Source organism: Saimiri boliviensis, chromosome 12, assembly GCF_048565385.1.
Source record: "Saimiri boliviensis isolate mSaiBol1 chromosome 12, mSaiBol1.pri, whole genome shotgun sequence".
NCBI lineage: Eukaryota > Metazoa > Chordata > Mammalia > Primates > Cebidae > Saimiri > Saimiri boliviensis.
In genome coordinates, this window is record NC_133460.1 from 99,721,460 (window position 1) to 99,740,711 (window position 19,252).

The 19,252-nt window shown below is 38.5% G+C and overlaps 1 protein-coding gene across 4 annotated transcripts in view; it reads left to right on the top strand.

Annotated features, from left to right (window-relative positions):
- Positions 1-19,252, top strand: part of ATRNL1 (attractin like 1) — an 811,767-nt gene that overhangs the window by 156,282 nt on the left and 636,233 nt on the right. For all 4 annotated transcript variants that reach the window (XM_039465348.2, XM_074382946.1, XM_074382947.1 and 1 more), the window contains one exon: positions 18,080-18,212. In XM_039465348.2, coding sequence (XP_039321282.1) covers positions 18,080-18,212 — 133 coding nt within the window. The remainder of the gene's footprint in view (positions 1-18,079; positions 18,213-19,252) is intronic.

A 19,252-nucleotide genomic window follows, 5' to 3' on the forward strand; every position in this document is an offset into this window, starting at 1 on the left:
TGCTTGAATTAGAACGTTGTAGTTTTCCATTGATCTTAATCACAGGGTAATATAATTTGGATGTTTGCCTAAATCTCTGTTGAAATGTAGTCCCCTATCTTGGAGGTGGGGCTTGGTGGGAGGTGTTTGCATCACAGGAGTGGATCCTTCATGAATGGCTTGGGCCATCCCTTTGTTGATAAGTGAGCTCTCGCTTTGGGTTCATTTGAGATCTGGTTGTTTGAAAGTGTGTGGCATCTCCACCTCCACTCTCTCTCTTTCTCCTGTTCTGCCATGTGAGCCGCTTGCTGCTACTTTGCCTTCTACCATGAGTAAAAGCTCCTTGAGGCCTCTCCAGAAGCAGAGCAGATGCTGGTGCCACATTTCCTCTAAAGCTTGCAGAACTATGAGCCAGCTAAACCTTGTTTTTTTTTTTTTTTTTTTAATGAATTACCCAATTTCAAGTATTCCTTTATAGCATTGCAAGAATGGCTTAACACACAGGGTAGGGTATGGTAATATCAAAAGATGCCATAAGGGATCTCCTGTATTCTAGACATATTTTTCCTAGCCTCCTGTGTGAGGTAGCAGTTCAGTTCTCCTGTACAAAAGTAGTCATCCCAACCAGCACAGTAACTCTTTTTTGACTGATGATTTAGAGGCATAAGGACCCAAAGTGGCCAAGTGGCAGTATTAATGTTTATTTCTATGGAATCAAGTGTTGTGTTTCCTAAGAAGTATTCTTTCCTCTGGAATTAAGACATCTAAGTCAGCAAAGAATAAGGTCACAGGAACAGGAAAAAAAATTTCCTAATGAATTACTAGGGGAAATTGTGAGTGCCACTCCCATTTCCACCCCTTGATTCTTGGACCCATAAATGTTGCCTGTCAGAGAAAGAGCACCATATATTGGTTGCTGACTCAGAGCATATACAGCTTTCTGGAGAATCCTTCTCTCAGCCTTGCAAGGTATTACTACGTAGCTGGCACTGTAACTGAATCACCAAAAGCCCATTCCACTGTTTTATGAAATAAGTTGCTTGACAATTACAGGGAACATGATAAGACCAGTGAGCATAGGTCCATTGCTGTCCTTCATGTGCTGTGATAGGAGTTGCTTCGTTAGAAGCAATACTTTGTGAAATACCACGATGGTAGAGAAAGCATTCTGTAAGTTTCCTGATAGGAGTTTTGGCAGAAGCATTATTTGCAAGGAGGGCAAATCTGTAGCCAGAATAAGTGTCTGTTCCAATAAAAGCAAAATGCTTCCCTTTCCCTGATGGAAGCTCTATCAACCTGCCTCCAGATAGCTGTCTGATTACCTAGGAGGATGTTGTCATATTAGGAACTCAGTGTTGGTTTTTGCTACTGGCATATTGAGTACTCAGCTGTGGTCATAGCCAGGTTGGCCTTGGTGGATGGAAGTCCATTTTGCTGAGCCCATGCATAATCTCCATGCTAGCCACCAGGGCCACTTTATCTATGAATCCATTGGGTGATGACACGAGTGGCTAGGGAAGAAAGCCTATTGTTATCCACAGAAGTGGTCATCTTATCCATGCGATTATTAAAATACTCTTTTGCTGATGTCACCTTTGGGTGAACATTTACACTGCATGCAAATATCTTCACTTATTTGCCATTCAGAGAGGTCTGTCCACATCCTTTTTCCACAAATTTTTTTGTCACCAATTTTCCAATCATGTTCCTTCCAAGTTTCTGGCCATCTAGACAAACCATTGGCCACAGCCCATGAATCTGTACATAATTGCACATATGGCCATTTCTTCTTCCAAACAGAATGAACAATGAGGTACACTGCTTGAAGTTTTACCCACTGGGAAGATTTCCTTTCACTACTGTACTTCAGGGAGGTCCCAGGAAGGGTCAGCCACTTTTGGGTGGTGCCTGCATATCATGCAGAACCATCTGCAAATGAAACCAGAGTCTTCTCTTCTTCTGTCAGGTGGTCTAGGGAACTTCTCATGAAGCCGTAGGTGCAGACTGGGAGAGAGAAGGCAGTGTGGCACCAGTGGGGATTATGGGCATTTGGACCTCTTCTTCATGTAACTTAGTTGCACCTTCAGGGCCTGCTTGAGCCTGATCATGTATATATCGCTTTTATTTGATGATAGACTGCCACTGTGCACACCCAACTTTATGGGTTGGTGGGTCAGATAACACCCAGTTCATGATGGGCTGAAATCACATAGTAATTTGGTGGCCCATGGTTAAACACTCAGTTTCTACTAAGGCCCAGCAGCAGACTAAGAGCTGTTTCTGAAAAAGTAGAATAGTTACCGGCAGAGGTTGGTGATGTTTTGCTATGTAATCCTAAGGGTCTGCACTATGATTTGGGCCTGCCAAAGGCTCCAAACAGCATCCTGTCTGCCACTGATATTTCAAGCACCATTGCATCTGCAGGATCATGTAGTCCAAATGGCAGAGTAGCTTGGATAGTAGTCTGGACCTGTTGCAGAGCCCTCTTTTATTCTGAGATCTACTTGGAACTAGCAGCTTTTTGGACCACTTCGTAAATTGGTAAAAGTAATACACCCCAATGAGGAGCACGTTACCTTCAAAACCCAAAGAGCCCTACTAGGCATTCTCCTTCTTTTTCCTTTTGGTTATAGGAGGGGCCAGAGGCAACAACTTAACATTCACCTTTGAAAGGGATATCTTGACATGCCCCATACCACTAGACCCCTAGAAATTTCACTGAGGTAGAAGCCCCTGAATTTTAGTTGAATTTATTTCCCAACCTCTGACACAAAAATATCTTATTAATAAGTCTAGAGTAGTTGCCACATTCTTGCTTACTAGGTCCAATCTGTGATTTTATCAATATGGATCAGTGTAGTATCTTGTGGAATGGAAAGGCAGTTAAATTCCTGAGAACTAAATTATTACATGGGAGTGGACAGTTGGTATACTCCTGAGACAGAACAGTGAAGGTGTATTGCTACCACTGCCAGCTGAAAACAAACTGCTTCTAGTAGTCTTTACAAACAAGTTTCAAGAAAAAAAGCATTTGCCAGATGTATAGCTGCTTACCAGTTGCCAGGGAATGTGTTAATTGCCCAAACAATGAAACCACATCTGATAAGGGCAGTTACAATGGGTGTTACCACTCAGTTAAGCATATGATAATTCATTTGTATTCTCCAAGATCCATCTGTCTTCTACATAGAATAAATAGGCAAATTTGATGGAAATATGGTAGGAATTAGCACCTCTGCATCCTTTAAGTCCTCGATTGTGGCACTAATCTTTGCAATCCCTCCAAGAATGGAGTATTGCTTTTGGCTTACCATTTTTTTACATGGAGGCTGTTCTAGTGGCTTCTTCTTGTCTTTCCCTCTATAATTGTCCTCACTCTGCAGGTTAGAGAACCAGTGTGGTTTTATTTTTATTTTTATTTTTTTTCAGCTCCTGAGTATGTCTGTTCCAATTATGCATTCTGGAACTGGGAAAATAGCCACAGGATGGGTTTGGGACCCAGTGAGCCCACTGTGAGAGGGACCTGAACTCCACTGATCATCTGACAGTCATAAGCCTCTAACTCGTGGCCCACCGTGATGTTTTTAGGTCTCCTGGAATTAATGTCAGTTCAGAACCAGCATCGAGTACTGATTATTTTTCACTTTCTCCAGTGCACAGTTACTTTGGTAAAGGCCATAGGTACCTTTTGGAAAGGCAAGGAGAAAGATGAATAGTATACCTTTTTGGTAGTATATTTAGGTCCTTCCTTAAGGGGATCCAGCATCCCCTTCATTCAAGGGCTTATGGCTCTGTAAACTGGCTCAGTTCTGGAACTTAGTTGAGGAACTGTCTCTCTCTGTATTTATGATTTGGGCTAGAGTTTTCTTTACTTATAAGTTTTCTGCTTATACAAATCAATTAGGAATTTAGTAGGATTTCTATGTATTTTACTTCTTTTTTTTAATTGCATTTTAGGTTTTGGGGTACATGTGAAGGACATGCAAGATTGTTGCATAGGTACACACATGGCAGTGTGGTTTGCTGCCTTCCTTCCCCTCACCTGTATCTGTCATTTCTCCCCATGCTATCTCTTCCCACCTCCCCACCCCTTGTCCCTCCCCCATTTCCTCCCAACGGACCCCAGTGTGTAGTGCTCCCCTCCCTGTGTCCATGTGTTCTCATTGTTCAACACCTACCTATGAGTGATAACATGTGGTGTTTGATTTTCTGCTCTTGTGTCAGTTTGCTGAGAATGATGGTTTCCAGGTTCATCCATGTCCCTACAAAGGACACGAACTCATTATTTTTAATGGCTGCATAATATTCCATGGTGTATTTGTACCACATTTTCCCTATCCAGTCTATCATCAATGGGCATTTGGGTTGTTTCCAGGTCTTTGCTATTGTAAACTGTGCTGCAATGAACATTCATCTGCGTGTGTCCTTATAGTAGAACGGTTTATAATCCTCTGGATATATACCCAGTAATGGGATTGCTGGGTCAAATGGGATTTCTGTTTTTAGGTCATTGAGGAATCGCCACACTGTCTTCCACAATGTTTGAACTAATTTACTCCCACCAATAGTGTAAAAGCGTTCCTATTTCTCCACATCCTCTCCAGCATCTGTTGTCTCCAGATTTTTTAATGATCGCCATTCTAACTGGTGTGAGATGGTATCTCAATGTGGTTTTGATTTGCATTTCTCTAATGAGCAGTGATGATGAGCATTCTTTCATATGTTTGTTGGCCTCCTGTATGTCTTCTTTTGTAAAGTGTCTGTTTATATCCTTCGCCCATTTTTGAATGGGCTTGTTTGTTTTTTTCTTGTAGATCTGTTTTAGTTCTTTGTAAATTCTGGTTATCAGCCCCTTGTCAGATGGGTAGACTGCAAAAATTTTTTCCCATTTTGTTGGTTGCCGATTCACTCTACTGACTGTTTCTTTTGCCGTGCAGAAGCTGTGGAGTTTGATTAGGTCCCATTTGTCTATTTTGGCTTTTGTTGCCAATGCTTTTGGCGGTTTGGTCATGAAGTCCTTGCCTACGCCTATGTCCTGAATGGTTTTGCCTAGATTTTCTTCTAGGGTTTTTATGGTGTTAGGTCTGATGTTTAAGTCTTTAATCCATCTGGAGTTAATTTTGGTGTAAGGTGTCAGGAAGGGGTCCTGTTTCTGCTTTCTGCACATGGCTAGCCAGTTTTCCCAACACCGTTTATTAAACAGGGAGTCCTTTCCCCAGTGCTTGTTTTTGTCTGGTTTGTGGAAGATCGGATGGTTGTAGATATGTTGTATTTCCTCTGAGGCCTCTGTTCTGTTCCATTGGTCTGTATCTCTGTTTTGGTACCAGTACCATGCTGTTTTGATTACTGTAGCCTTGTAGTATAGTTTGAAGTCCGGTAGTGTGATGCCTCCTGCTTTATTCTTTTTGCTTAGAATTGACTTGGCTATGCAGACTCTCTTTTGGTTCCATATGAAGTTTAAGGTGTTTTTTTCCAGTTCTGTGAAGAAGGTTATTGGTAGCTTGATGGGAATAGTGTTGAATTTGTAAATTACTTTGGGCAGTATGGCCATTTTCACAATATTGATTCTTCCTAACCATGAACATGGAATGTTTTTCCATCTGTTTGTGTCCTCTGTTATTTGGTTGAGCAGTGGCTTATAGTTCTCCTTGAAGAGGACCTTTACGTTCCTTGTTAGTTGTATTCCTAGGTATTTTATTCTCTTTGTAGCAATTGTGAATGGCAGTTTGTTTTTGATTTGGCTCTCTTTAAGTCTGTTACTGGTGTATAGGAATGCTTGTGATTTTTGCACGTTGATTTTGTATCCTGAGACTTTGCTGAAGTTGTTTATCAGTTTCAGGAGCTTTTAGGCTGAGACGATGGAGTCTTCTAGATATACAATCATGTCATCTGCAAATAGAGACAATTTGATTTCCTCCTTTCCTATTTGAATACCCTTTATTTCTTTTTCTTGCCTGATTGCCCCGGCAAGAACTTCCAGTACTATATTGAATAGGAGTGGTGAGAGAGGGCATCCTTGTCTAGTGCCAGATTTCAAAGGGAATGCTTCCAGTTTTTGCCCATTCAGTATGATATTGGCTGCTGGTTTGTCGTAAATAGCTTTTATTATTTTGAGATACATTCCGTCAATACCTAGTTTGTTGAGGGTTTTTAGCATAAAGGGCTGTTGAATTTTGTCAAAGGCCTTCTCTGCGTCAATTGAGATAATCATGTGGTTTTTGTCTTTGGTTCTGTTTATGTGGTGAATTATGTTTATGGACTTGCGTATGTTGAACCAGCCTTGCATCGCTGGGATGAATCCTACTTGATCATGGTGGATAAGCTTCATGATATGCTGTTGCAATTGGCTTGCCAGTAGTTTATTGAAGATTTTTGCATCTATGTTCATCATGGATATTGGCCTGAAGTTTCCTTTTTTTGTTGAGTCTCTGCCGGGTTTTGGTATCAGGATGATATTGGTCTCATAAAATGATTTGGGAAGGATTCCCTCTTTTTGGATTGTCTGGAATAGTTTCAGAAGGAATGGTACCAGCTACTCTTTGTATGTCTGGTAGAATTCGGCTGTGAACTCACCTGTACCTGGGCTTTTTTTGGGTGATAGGCTCTTAATTGCTGCCTCAACTTCTGACCTTGTTATTGTTCTATTCAAGGTTTTGACTTCTTCCGGGTTTAGGCTTGGGAGGATGCAGGTGTCCAGGAATTTATCTATTTCTTCCAGATTTACTAGTTTATGTGCATAGAGTTGTTTGTAATAATCTCTGATGATGGTTTGGATTTCTGTGGAATCTGTGGTGATATCCCCTTTATCGTTTTTTATTGCATCAATTTGGTTATTCTCTTTTTTCTTTTTTATTAATCTGGCTAGTGGTCTATTTTGTTGATCTTTTCGAAAAACCAGCTCCTGGATTTATTGATTTTTTAAAGAGTTTTTTTATGTCTCTATTTCCTTCAGTTCTGCTCTGATCTTAGTTATTTCCTATCTTCTGCTAGGTTTTGAGTTTTTTTGATCTTGCTCCTCTAGCTCTTTCAATTTTGATGATAGGGTGTCAATTTTAGATCTCTCCTTTCTTCTCATGTGGGCACTCATTGCTATATATTTTCCTCTAGAGACTGCTTTAAATGTGTCCCAGAGATTCTGGTATGCTGTGTCTTCATTCTTATTGGTTTTGAAGAACATCTTTATTTCTGCCTTCATTTCATTGTTTATCCAGTCAACATTCAAGAGCATGTTGTTCAGTTTCCATGAAGCTGTGTGGTTCTGAGTTAGTTTCTGCATTCTGAGTTCTAACTCGATTGCACTGTGGTCTGAGAGACTGTTTGTTATGATTTCCGTTCTTTTGCATTTGCTGAGGAGTGATTTATTGCCGATTATGTGGTCAATTTTAGAGTAGGTGTGATGTGGTGCTGAGAAGAATGTATATTCTGTGGATTTGGGGTGGAGAGTTCTGTAAATGTCTATTAGGTTTGCTTGTTCCAGGTCTGAGTTCAGGTCCTGGATATCCTTGTTGATTTTCTGTCTGGTTGATCTGTCTAATATTGACAATGGGGTATTAAAAGTCTCCCACTATTATTGCGTGGGAGTCTAAGTCTCTTTGTAAGTCATTAAGAACTTGCCTTATGTATCTGGGTGCTCCTGTATTGGGTGTGTATATATTTAGGATCGTTAGCTCTTCTTGTTGCAGTGATCATTTTACCATTATGTAATGTCCTTCTTTGTCTCTTTTGATCTTTGTTGCTTTAAAGTCTATTTTATCAGAGATGAGAATTGCAACTCCTGCTTTTTTTTGCACTCCATTTGCTTGGTAAATCTTCCTCCATCCCTTTATTTTGAGCCTTTGTGCATCCTTGCATGTAAGATGGGTTTCCTGGATACAGCACACTGATGGGTTTTGGCTTTTTATCCAATTTGCCAGTCTGTGTCTTTTGATTGGGGCATTTAGTCCATTGACATTTAGGGATAGTATTGTTATGTGTGAATTTGATACTGTCATTTTGATGCTACCTGGCTGTTTTGTTGGTTAGTTGATGCAGATTCTTGATTGTGTTGATGCTCTTTTACCATTTGGTATGTTTTTGGAGTGGCTGGTACTGGTTTTTCCTTTATATGTGTAGAGCGTCTTTCAGGAGTTCTTGTAGAGCAGGTTTGGTGGTGATGAAATCTCTGAGTGCTTGTTTGTTCACAAAGGATTTTATTTTTCCTTCACTTATGAAGCTTAGTTTGGCTGGATAGGAGATTCTGGGTTGAAAGTTCTTTTCTTTAAGGATGTTGAATATTGACCCCCAATCTCTTCTGGCTTGTAGGGTTTCTGCTGAGAGATCTGCTGTGAGTCTAATGAGCTTCCTTTGTGGGTAACCCGACCTTTCTCTCTGGCTGCCCTTAGCATTTTGTCTTTCATTTCAACCCTGGTGAATCTGACGATTATGTGCCTTGGGGTTGCTCTTCTTGAGGAATATCTGTGGTGTTCTCTGTGTTTCCTGGATTTGAATATTGGTCTGCCTTGCTAGGTTGGGGAAGTTTTCCTGGATAATATCCTGAAGAGTATTTTCCAGCTTGGATTCATTCTCTTCATCACATTCGGGTACACCTATCAAACGTAGATTAGGTCTTTTCACATAGTCCCACATTTCTTGAAGATTTTTTTCATTCCTTTTTGCGCTTTTTTCTCTGTTCTTGCCTTCTCTTTTTATTTCATTGAGTTGATCTTCAACCTCTGATATCCTTTCTTTTGCGTCGTCAATTCAGATGTTGAAACTTGTGCATGCTTCGTGAAGGTCTCGTGTTGTGTTTTTCAGCTCCATCAATTCACTTATAATCCTCTCTGTGTTGTCCATTCTCATTAGCATTTCGTCCAACCTTTTTTCAAGGTTCCTAGTTTCTTTGCATTGGGTTAGAACATGTTCTTTTAGCTCACTGTAGTTTCTTACTATCCACCTTCTGATGTCTGATTCTGTCATTTCATCATACTCCTTTTCCATCCGGTCTGGTTCCCTTGCTGGTGAGGAGTTGTGATCCCTTTTAGGAGGAGAGGTGTTCTGGTTTTGGGAGTTTTCATCCTTTTTGTGCTGGTTTCTTCCCATTTTTGTGGGTTTATCTGCCTATTGTCTTTGTAGTTACTGTCTTTCAGATTGGGTCTCTGAGTGAGCTTCTAGTTCGTGGATGCTGAAGTTACTTCTTCTTTTTTTTTTTTTTTTTTAAAGCTTTCCTTCTAACAGTCTGGCCCCTCTGCTGTAGGACTGCTGAGGTCCTCTCCAGGCCCTGCTTGCCTGGGGATCACCTGCAGCAGCTGCAGAACAGTAAGGGTTGCTACCCGTTTCCTCTTCCACTATCTTTGTCCCAGAAGGATGCTCGCCAACTGTCAGTCTGTTCTCTCCTTTATGAGGTGAGTCTTTGGGTCTATGGGGGTCAGGGAGCTACTTGAGGAGACAGTCTATCTTTTATTGGGGCTTAAGTCCTGAGCTGTGAGCTCCATTGTTCATTCTGAGCTGCCAGGCAGGTACATTTAGGTCTGCTGCAGCTGAACTCATAAACAGCTTTTTGTTCCCAGGTGCTCTGTCCCGGGAATTGGGGCTTTATGAGTTTCTGTTGTGCTACTGCCTTTTTTGTTTTTTCTTTCAGGTCTGCCCCGTCCAGCTGGCAGCCCACCTAGCCACTGTCTGCCTGCAGAGGCTTTGCTGAGCTGCTGTGGGATCCACCCAGCTGCCCTGTAGTCCTGTTTATATGGGCGTAGTTAGAACTGTCTGGGCAATGGTGGCCCCGCCTCTGTTATCACCGACTCTCTCTGTTGTGGCAGGTTGCCTCAGCAATGGTGGCCTGTCTCCGTAGTGGTGGAGAGTCTCAGTAATGGCGGATGCCCCTCCCCCACAGAGCCGGACAGTCCCGGGTTCAGCTGTGCTTGCTGTGAAACACTCAACCCAGAGAGTTTTCAATTATTGTTTTTGTTTTCGTTGTTTTTGGGGGTGGGGGGTGGGACCAACTGAGGCTGATCACCTGGCTCCCTGACTCAGAGTCTTTTTTTTTTAACTTTTTAAGTTGAACGACCCAGCTTTCCAGTCGCTTATTGAAAAGGTGCCGGGATCTCCCGTGCTGTGACTCACTGAGTCAGCTCAAACAGTGGCGCCCGCCGAGGCTCCCGGTGTTTTTTTTGCCTAGTAATCTCCTGGCCTGGCTCGCTATTTCAGATGAATGGGCAACTCTGCCATCTCAGGGCTCCGATCGCCAGCTAAGAGGGCTCCCAGACCAGTGGCTTTTGTATGGAGAACTGCCGCAACAGGGTGTGGTCAAAGCAGCCGCGCGGGCCAAATCAGCCCTGCGGGGGCCAAAACAACTGCACTGGCCGGAGCAGCGGCGCTGGCAACCCCTCTGCCTGGGTATCTCCGGGTCTGTGGGCAATAAAAATTCATCTGGAAATGCGGCGTCCACTCACCCTCTGCACTTTCACTGGGAGCTGAAGTCCTGAGCTGTTCTTAGGCGGCCATCTTCCCAGCATTCCTCCTATGTATTTTACTTCTAGGAGGAACCTTATGCTCAACTCACCAATGCCATAGATGTAAGCAAGTCAGACTATTCTGATTGCTGCTTTAACTCTGCTGTTCTTCATAGTAACCACACCTACCTTACCTTTGGTAGTTGAGTGCTGCTACCTGGCCCCTGCCACCCTAGATCCAATTATTCCTATTACATTTATGTTTCCCAATTCAGTGGCTGTACTTCCTACTGCAAGGCCAGGCATATATAGAAGAGCAATCATGGAGCTCTTCAGAGATGCCAGGGCTCCTCTCACAAATTTATTCATTTAAGTATTGGTGAAAAGTGTGTCTTCTGAACCGTCTCAGTGAGGGTGAGCAGATCTTAAAGGACAAATCCACTCTAACATTTCAATCTCCCTAGGCTATTAAATCTTTTCTATATTAGACCAAGACAGATCCTGCATTTTCAGATCACTCATTATGGGCCACCATTTTGTCTACGTTTCAGCCAACAAAACAAACAAGCCCTTTATAACTCTCCAAGCTATAACATTAAATGCATAATTTCTGCTTAGTGAGCTCTTATCAATAAATTTTGTCTGATCCAACTTCATGTTTCTTCTATCATTTTCCCATACTTTTACTATCCATTCTTATACATATTTCCTAGATTTCTCTCTGTATAAATTAGAAAACTCAAGGAGTTCTTTTGGAGTGTAATGTACTTCCTCAAGGGTTACCCTTTGAACCTAACCTTTAGGGATCTGCTAGGTCTTAAGTCTATTTGTAGATCTAGAGCAAAGAGCGGTGGCGAGGGTGGGTTCTGAGGAGAGCCATAATTGTCCTGCATAGCAGCTGCCTCTGGGGAAGTCATTACAGTTTCCTCTGGCAGTGTATGGTTGATCACCTCATACTGAGGTAAAAAGGCCAATACTACTGGTGGTGGGGAGGATGCTATCTCTGGGGGTAGGAAGGTTGTTTTTTCTAGAGGTATAAAGGCCACTTCAACTGGGGATGGGGAGACCTCTTCCACTGGCAAAGAAGACCCATTAGAATTTAGGGGGCTCAATTTCACCAGCTTTCTCAGGCTCTTCCCACTCATCTCCATCCCAGTTTACAAGATCTAATTCTTTCCCAGTCACTGCCTTCACTTTAATAGCAGACATCCTATGAGAATCGAGCTCAAGATGTAGTTCAACCAGTGGCAATATGATATTCTGCATTGGATCTTTAGCAGTCTCAGCCCTGGAGCTTCAGGAGACACAAATCTCCTTCAAGAAACACATACATGCCTCAGGTCACTCATATGAGCTTGAGCTGGTAATTTGAATCCCTAAGCTCATCCTTCCTTTGACCACTTTGTATAGTGATTTAGGGGAAAATAGCCAATCTCATATTGGTTAGTTTTCCAGAAATGTTTGAAAGTGTCCTATCATATACAAAATCACTCAGTCTCTTTTAAGTGGTTGATTAGGAATATCTGATGCCAATATTTTACATATCTATTACTAGTTCAAGCTATAGATTATCAGTTCTGTCTTTCTACTGGAAATAGAGTCATTAGTGTCTTTAAATCTAGTCAGATTAGTGAGCCAGTTCCAGAAATCCTAGTAATTCTGTTCCACTAGAACCATTCTGGCTACCAAAATTTAATCTATCTATCTATCTATCTATCTATCTATCTATCTACCTACCTACCTACCTACCTACCTACCTACCTACCTGTCTTTCATCCATCCATCTATCATGAGATTTATTATAAGGAATTGGCTCACACAGTTAAGGAAGCTACAAAATCTCATAATTTGTTGCTTGCAAACTGGAGACCTAGGAAAGACAGTGGTGTAAATTTTAGTCCAAGTCCAAAGGCCTGAAAACCAGAAGTATCCACGATGTTAAGCCATGTTCAAGGTCAGAAGACTGATGTCTCAGGCAGAGAGAGAAAATTTTTCTTTCCTTTACCTTTTTCTTTTGTTCAGGCCCTCAAGGGATTGAATGATGCTCACCCACACTGGGGAGGGCTTTCCACTTAATTCAGTTGATTAACTCAAATGCTAATCTCATTTAGAAACAGTCTTACATACTGACTCAGAAATAATATATATCCAAATAGGTGTGTCCTGTGTCCTGGTCAAGTTGAAATGTTAAGTTAACCACAGGATGAAAATGGAGAATGTTACTAATTAAAAATTGCAGTTTTCAACTCAGATTTTAAGCTTTGTTGGATAACCCTGAGTTAATTCGTTTTTAGACATTGTCTTTAATTCTTTAAGGCTGTTATAATAAAACACCATAAACTAGGTGGCTCATAAACAACAGAAATTTGTTTCTCACCGTTCTGGAGGCTGGGAATTCCAAGATCTAGGTCTAGTATATTTGTGTCTGGTGATGGCCTACTTTCCGGTTCACAGAAGATGTCTTTTCACTGCTTCCTCACCTGGTAGAAGGGAGCTCTTATGTCTTCAGCCCTTTACAATGGTGTTAATCCCATATATGAGGACTCCACCATTATGACTAAATCCCCTTCCAAAAGTTGCACCTCCTAATAACATTCTGATTGGATTTCAAAATATGAATTTTGGAGGATGCAAACATTCAGTCTACAACAGACATTTACATGTGAAAATCAACATAACTGAGTGTAAACAAATGTATCTTAAAAATTGTATTATGTAAATTGCTATCAAGCATTTATAAAGTGGTATTTTGCTTTATATTTTATTTTTGATGATGATGTGTTAACACGGAAAGTGGCTGGGCGCGGTAGCTCATGCCTGTAATCCCAGCACTTTGGGAAGCTGAGGAGCGTGGATCACGAGGCCAAGAGATTGAGACCATCCTGGCCCACATGGTGAAACCCCGTCTCTTCTAAAAACTACAAAAATTAGCTGGGCATGGTGGCATGCGCCTGTAGTCCCAGCTACTCGTCCGAGGCAGGAGAATTGCTTAAACTCAGGAGGCGGAGATTGCAGCAAGCCAAGATTGTGCCACTGCACTCCAGCTGGGTGCCTGGCGACAATGCAAGACTCTGGCTCAAAAAAGAAAAGAAAACAAAAACAAACAAGGAAAGCATTGGGTGAGACAGTGCAAGAGAGCAGATGGTAATTTAGAGTTTGATATAATGTGTCTTTTACACAGTTTTATCAAATGTCTGGGGATTAAGCTAAACCAAATGTTAATGGATGTAGAGAGGTCTTTGGGATTTCAGTCTAAATTATGTGCATTGATATCCGATTTCATTAGTTAACCGTATTTACTGCAGGTTGCGTATTTTGTGCTCTAACAGGTCAAACAACAGGCTTTATTCTCACATATTTTCACTTAAAATTTACATTTCAGTATGTTAAAGATCAGTAGAGCAGTGGTTACTACTCATTGTTTACTAATGTATGCCTGATTCACTAGGCCAAAAATGCCACTTATGTTTCAGAACAATAGCTTTCTCCTACCATTGATTAACTTGGCTCTATGTGTAATTGAAATATAATTTCATTTTTTTGTACTTATTTAGTATCAATAAATGACTACATTTTTCTTAATGAAGAGCAGTAATTTGGATGGACACTGTTTCCACTGTTATTCTAAAGATTGACATAAAACCATTACAACTATTATTCTTTATCTTATTCCAACATGTTTAGCCGTTGTCATGTAATTTTTATAGGTTATTTTCTTTATCTGATAATTCAGTTAAATTTAATTATTTTTAGTTAGCTATCAAATGTCTGGAACTATACTATAATGATTACATAGAATAAAGGATATGGAACTATACTGTAATGATTACGTAGAATAATGCTAATATATACTATATGAAAACAAAAATTTATGAATCAGAAAAAATGATAAGAAAGTTTATGTTTCTAATGAAAATGTAGTGGTTGAAAAAGTGATAAAGTGATTTGAAGTTTACAAAAATGTATCTTCTGTAATTTTTTAGGATGTATAAAGATAAAAATTTTATCTGGGTACTTTTTATCTGTTACAGTAAATATAGTATGCTGTAATAGAAATTAACACCTTTGGAATGGAGGTGATGGCAATGTATTTTATGAAGGAAGTAGCTTATAAGTAAATACTTTGTGAGTGACATTTAAAGTCTCTAAGTGGTTAAAAATTGCTTCAGTAAATTTTATCTGTAGAATAGTTATAACTTAATTTTAACTCTTAACTTTATTGAGTGAAAAAAATATTTAGCTCCCTTACATGAGAAGTCCTGAGGTGTTTATACCTATAGTCAAAACAAAACAAAAAGATTGAGATGGGGCTCAGTATTTAGCATTAAGTATTTTGTATTTTTTTTTCTCATAAAGTAGAGCCACAGGACAATTTGAGCCAAAAATTTTAATATCTGTTTTTCATGAGGTAGTTTCTATCATATGTATTGGCAATATGTGAAGTATCTGAAGCTGGGTACATGTAAGGAACCACCATTCAAGTTTCTATATTATCTATTTTTTTTCTTTCTTGGCAATTAACTTTTAATCTCTCAATGCCAGAATTTGTTGAAATATTTACATTTGTAGTAGATTTTGAGAAAAATATAACTTTTGCAGATTCTTTGAAGCCTCAATGAAGGAAATATTACAGATATATACAGAAGAAATCTCAATTAACCAAAACCATTATTTAGTATCTGTGGAAGTAAAATTAGTTTGAGTTATTTTGACAGTCATTTATCTTTTTATATTGTATTGGATTTTGATAAAGCATCTCTTTACCTTTTACTACTTTTCATTTCTGCTTCATTCCGAAGGGTTTGCATGATACTTTAAGACTAGAACCATTTCATGTCATCATTGATGGAAATCACTTTGTGCATGATTTTATTTTTGAATTGGAAGGCTGTTTTTGAATTCACTGGAAAAAGTTTTTATTACATGGTGCCTGTTTCAAATTGTGTAATTTGCACACTTTATTTTTTAATAAATACTCATTCCAATTCCAAGAACAATAGTTTAACTTGTAAGAAAAACTTAAGGCAAAATAAATTTAGCAGAGCTTATGTGAACAAAGACTGATTCATGAATTCAACAGAACTCTGAACCAAGAGGTTCAGACACCTTCAGCTATCAGTGTGGGCAGGAAGTATTTCTAGACAGAAAAGGGAAGTGAAAAAGGAAGTGACATTTAGGAACAACTTGACTGGCTACAGCTTACTGTTTTCCCTATTTGGGCATGGTGTGATGAGGCATTTACCTTTTATGGAAATAGTCTGATCAGTTGGCAGCATGTGATTGGCTGCGACTCAACTATTGTGATTACCTGAGACTAAGCTATCTGTTATAAGAAGACACTAATAAATTTGGCTGCAGTTTGTTTGCATACTAAATTAGGCCAAATTTAATTTAATTTAATCTCCCCTTTTGGCAAGCTGTCAGTTTTGAGAAATTGACCAAAAACCTTAGGCACTAACACTACTTTCTGTCACCATCGTAATGGACTTGTTTGGTCTCAATATGGAATTCACAATTCACAATGTCAAGTCAGTTGGATGATTTTTTTTTTTATATTCTCTTTGTGTTTTTATTATTTTAAATGTAGTGAGACCATCCGATGTATAACAGATGGCTTCATATGAGCATTTAAGACTCTTGAGAGGATATGGCATACTATGTAGACTGTTATAATGACAATCAGGAGGGTAATATTAAGAGACTGAGGTATACTTCTTAATAGGAGCTCCTGTGAATGAAACTGGTCAAAAATAAACATATCAACAACAAACCAAAAGAGGAGTCTACTAGTTTTAATCAATTGTCTTGTTTGTTGATTTCTTAAAACTGAATTTCTTTCATGTCAGACATAATTTATCAAGGGCAGTAGGAGGTGTTATCTATTGCACACACTCCTCCCTTTTCAGTCAACACATAGGCTAAAGCAATCATGTTATCCGAAACAACTTTAGCAAGAGAATTTAAAGATGTTTGATGGGCAGCTATAGCCCATTTGCGCTATAGTAGCTAATGTTTGAGACAGATTTCTAATCATAGTCTCATTTACATTTATGCCAAGCTAAAGAAGGAGCATTCTACCAAAAGATGCCTGTTTAGGGATACTTAAACTTGCTGGCAAACTCCTCTTTATTCTATAGTGTAAATTAAGAGGTGTAGACTAATGTTCAATTTCCAATTGGTTATTGGATATAATCATGACAATTATAAGAGTATTACTGTTGAAATCCCTAATCTACATTTTCTACTTATTGAGACATGGAGTTGCTTACATATGTGGTTGGTTGTTAAATCCTATACAGATGAAAATATACCCTTGAGAGGCACGATGGACAGTTCCTTGCCTTGTGTGTTAGATGCCACAGTAGAGAAGCACTAGTAATATTTCTTCAAGGCTCCATTATGAAATCATTGGATGGTTGAAGGGTCTTGACAATTAAAGGGACTAGGGTGATAGATTTCTCTACAAACTTTTAAATTATTTTTCTTTTGGTTATCTTATTCAATTTCTGGCAACATGTAACTGCAAATCCCTTACTATAGGTTTTGACTACTGTTAGATTTAAACAAAGAACCTCAATATGTGAATCTAAAAGCCTAACCCTATGCAAAGGACCAGATATTGCTCTTAGAACATCAGAAAAATTTATTAGAAGGTGAGCCAGAGAATCTCTAAGATCATTTATGGATTTAGGTTTAACATAACATATCCAACATTTGGTTACATTCCCTGCAAAAGCTATTGATCATGAAATTATAATAAGCATGTTATATTCCTGGGTATAAACAAAAAATAAACACAGAGAAAAGAGGAAAAGGATCATAGTTTCATGGTGACTGAGGAAAGAAGTCTTGATCTGTCATCTTGGGAAAGCTGTTCATATCTAGGATGTCGTCTGTAAAGAGAAAGGTCCCTGGTCAATTTTGCCTTGAGGTTTCCAGTGGGTATACTGTCCCCAGGCTGGAAGGGTCTTCTTAAATTGAGAAATGTGGATACAAGGCTCAGGCTCAATGCCCTGTAGTTTTGCTGCAGAGAACTTTGTTTAGTCCTTTCCAGCTGAGTTCAAGGGCAGTCTTTCTCTGGTGTCTCTTTGAAAAATACCCAATCTTCAGGTTGTAGACCATGAAAGGTCTGATTCCCATCAGTTCGTGGGGTCTTCTTTTATCTGGTGAAAATATACTTTGGCAAAATGCATTAAAGCCTTGCAATATCAAGTCATGTTAGAGTTTATAAAAGCAGGAGATACATGAAGTTCTATTATTAGGAGCATAGGCTTTCCATTTGAACAAGGCAGTATAGTTAGCTTTGCCTAATGCCATTGTGTTTATAATACCTTATTTGAATATTTTGCAGTTTGTCCATTGAAACATATGTCTCTATTGCTGTGATTGGCTGAGGCTCAACTATCTGTTACAAGAATATGCTTCTAAGTTAGGTTGCAGTTTGTTTACACTCTAAATTAGGTTGTAGTTCACCACTTACAGAGACATGTTTACTCCAAATTTAATTTAAATTAATAAACTAATTAGATAAATAAGATTGAATCTGATTCAGTAGTATTGTATTTGGAGTTAGAAATGTTTATTTTAAAGTTCACCAGAGGATTTAAATATACATTGAAGTTTAAGAATCGTTACTGTACAAAGGTGAAAAATAACACGCTCTTTTAATTTTCTAGTCTGTCAAGAACTACACCAAATGTCATGTGAGAAATGAGCAGATTTGTAACAAACTTACTAGCTGTAAAAGCTGTTCACTAAACTTGAATTGCCAGTGGGATCAGAGACAGCAAGAATGCCAGGCTTTACCAGGTAAAGATTTCAAAATTTAGTAAATGAGTTTATGGTCTACAGATAAATAGTGACATAGAAAAGTACATTTGGTAAGAACTCTACATTTTCTAAAATTAAAGCCATAACAAATATCAACCTATAATATTGTAATACTAATAGCACTGTTTCTATAAGAAAGGTTTTTTGATTACATATTTGCTTCCAATTATTTTAAAGTGTTCATGTGTTTACTATTGAATTGATCAGATATCTTTTCATTGAATAAATCTTAAAAATGTAGAAAATAATAAGCATTTAGACTTAATATTCAGTTTTAACAAATATTAACATTTGTCATACTTTAAGTGCCCTTTATTTTTCAAACTCAGTGAATATTTTAATTATAAATTATAACATTTGTAATAAATATTTTAGGGCAATAATATATATGTTATATGTTATGTATTTTGCCTCTCTGTATCCCAGAGTTTTAAATATTGTATATAATATATTTAAAATAAAATATATACATATATTATTTATACAATATAAAACATATATATTAAAGTTATATATCTACTAATTTTGATGATATAAATATATAATTTATATATTTAATACATTTAAACCATAAATTTATATATCATTATATTTTCATATGTAATATTTAATGTACTAAAGTAAATTATATTTTTATATAATATATATTTTCCTATATAATAGACTTCCATAATAAAAATTATCTGCTTTTATAAGAATCTGAGTTTCACAAACTAGAGCAAAGCTCAGTTTTAAGTTATTTCATTTTTTCGCAGTTAACATGCCTAGTGAATGCTAAGTACTTTTCCTTTGAAATATAAAAGATAAAATTAGGAAATTGAAAGGTAATACAGGCATTTAGCCAGTTCTGCTTGTTATACAGATAAACTGAGATCCGTGCTGGTTAAGTGATATGCTCAAAATTATGTGGCTTGTAAATGACAGTGTTGTACCTATTAACTAGGTGTTTTATTTCTGTTTAGTATTTTGCCTCTCTGTATCCTAGGGCTTTTATTTATTTGTTTTTTTAAGAAAAATTT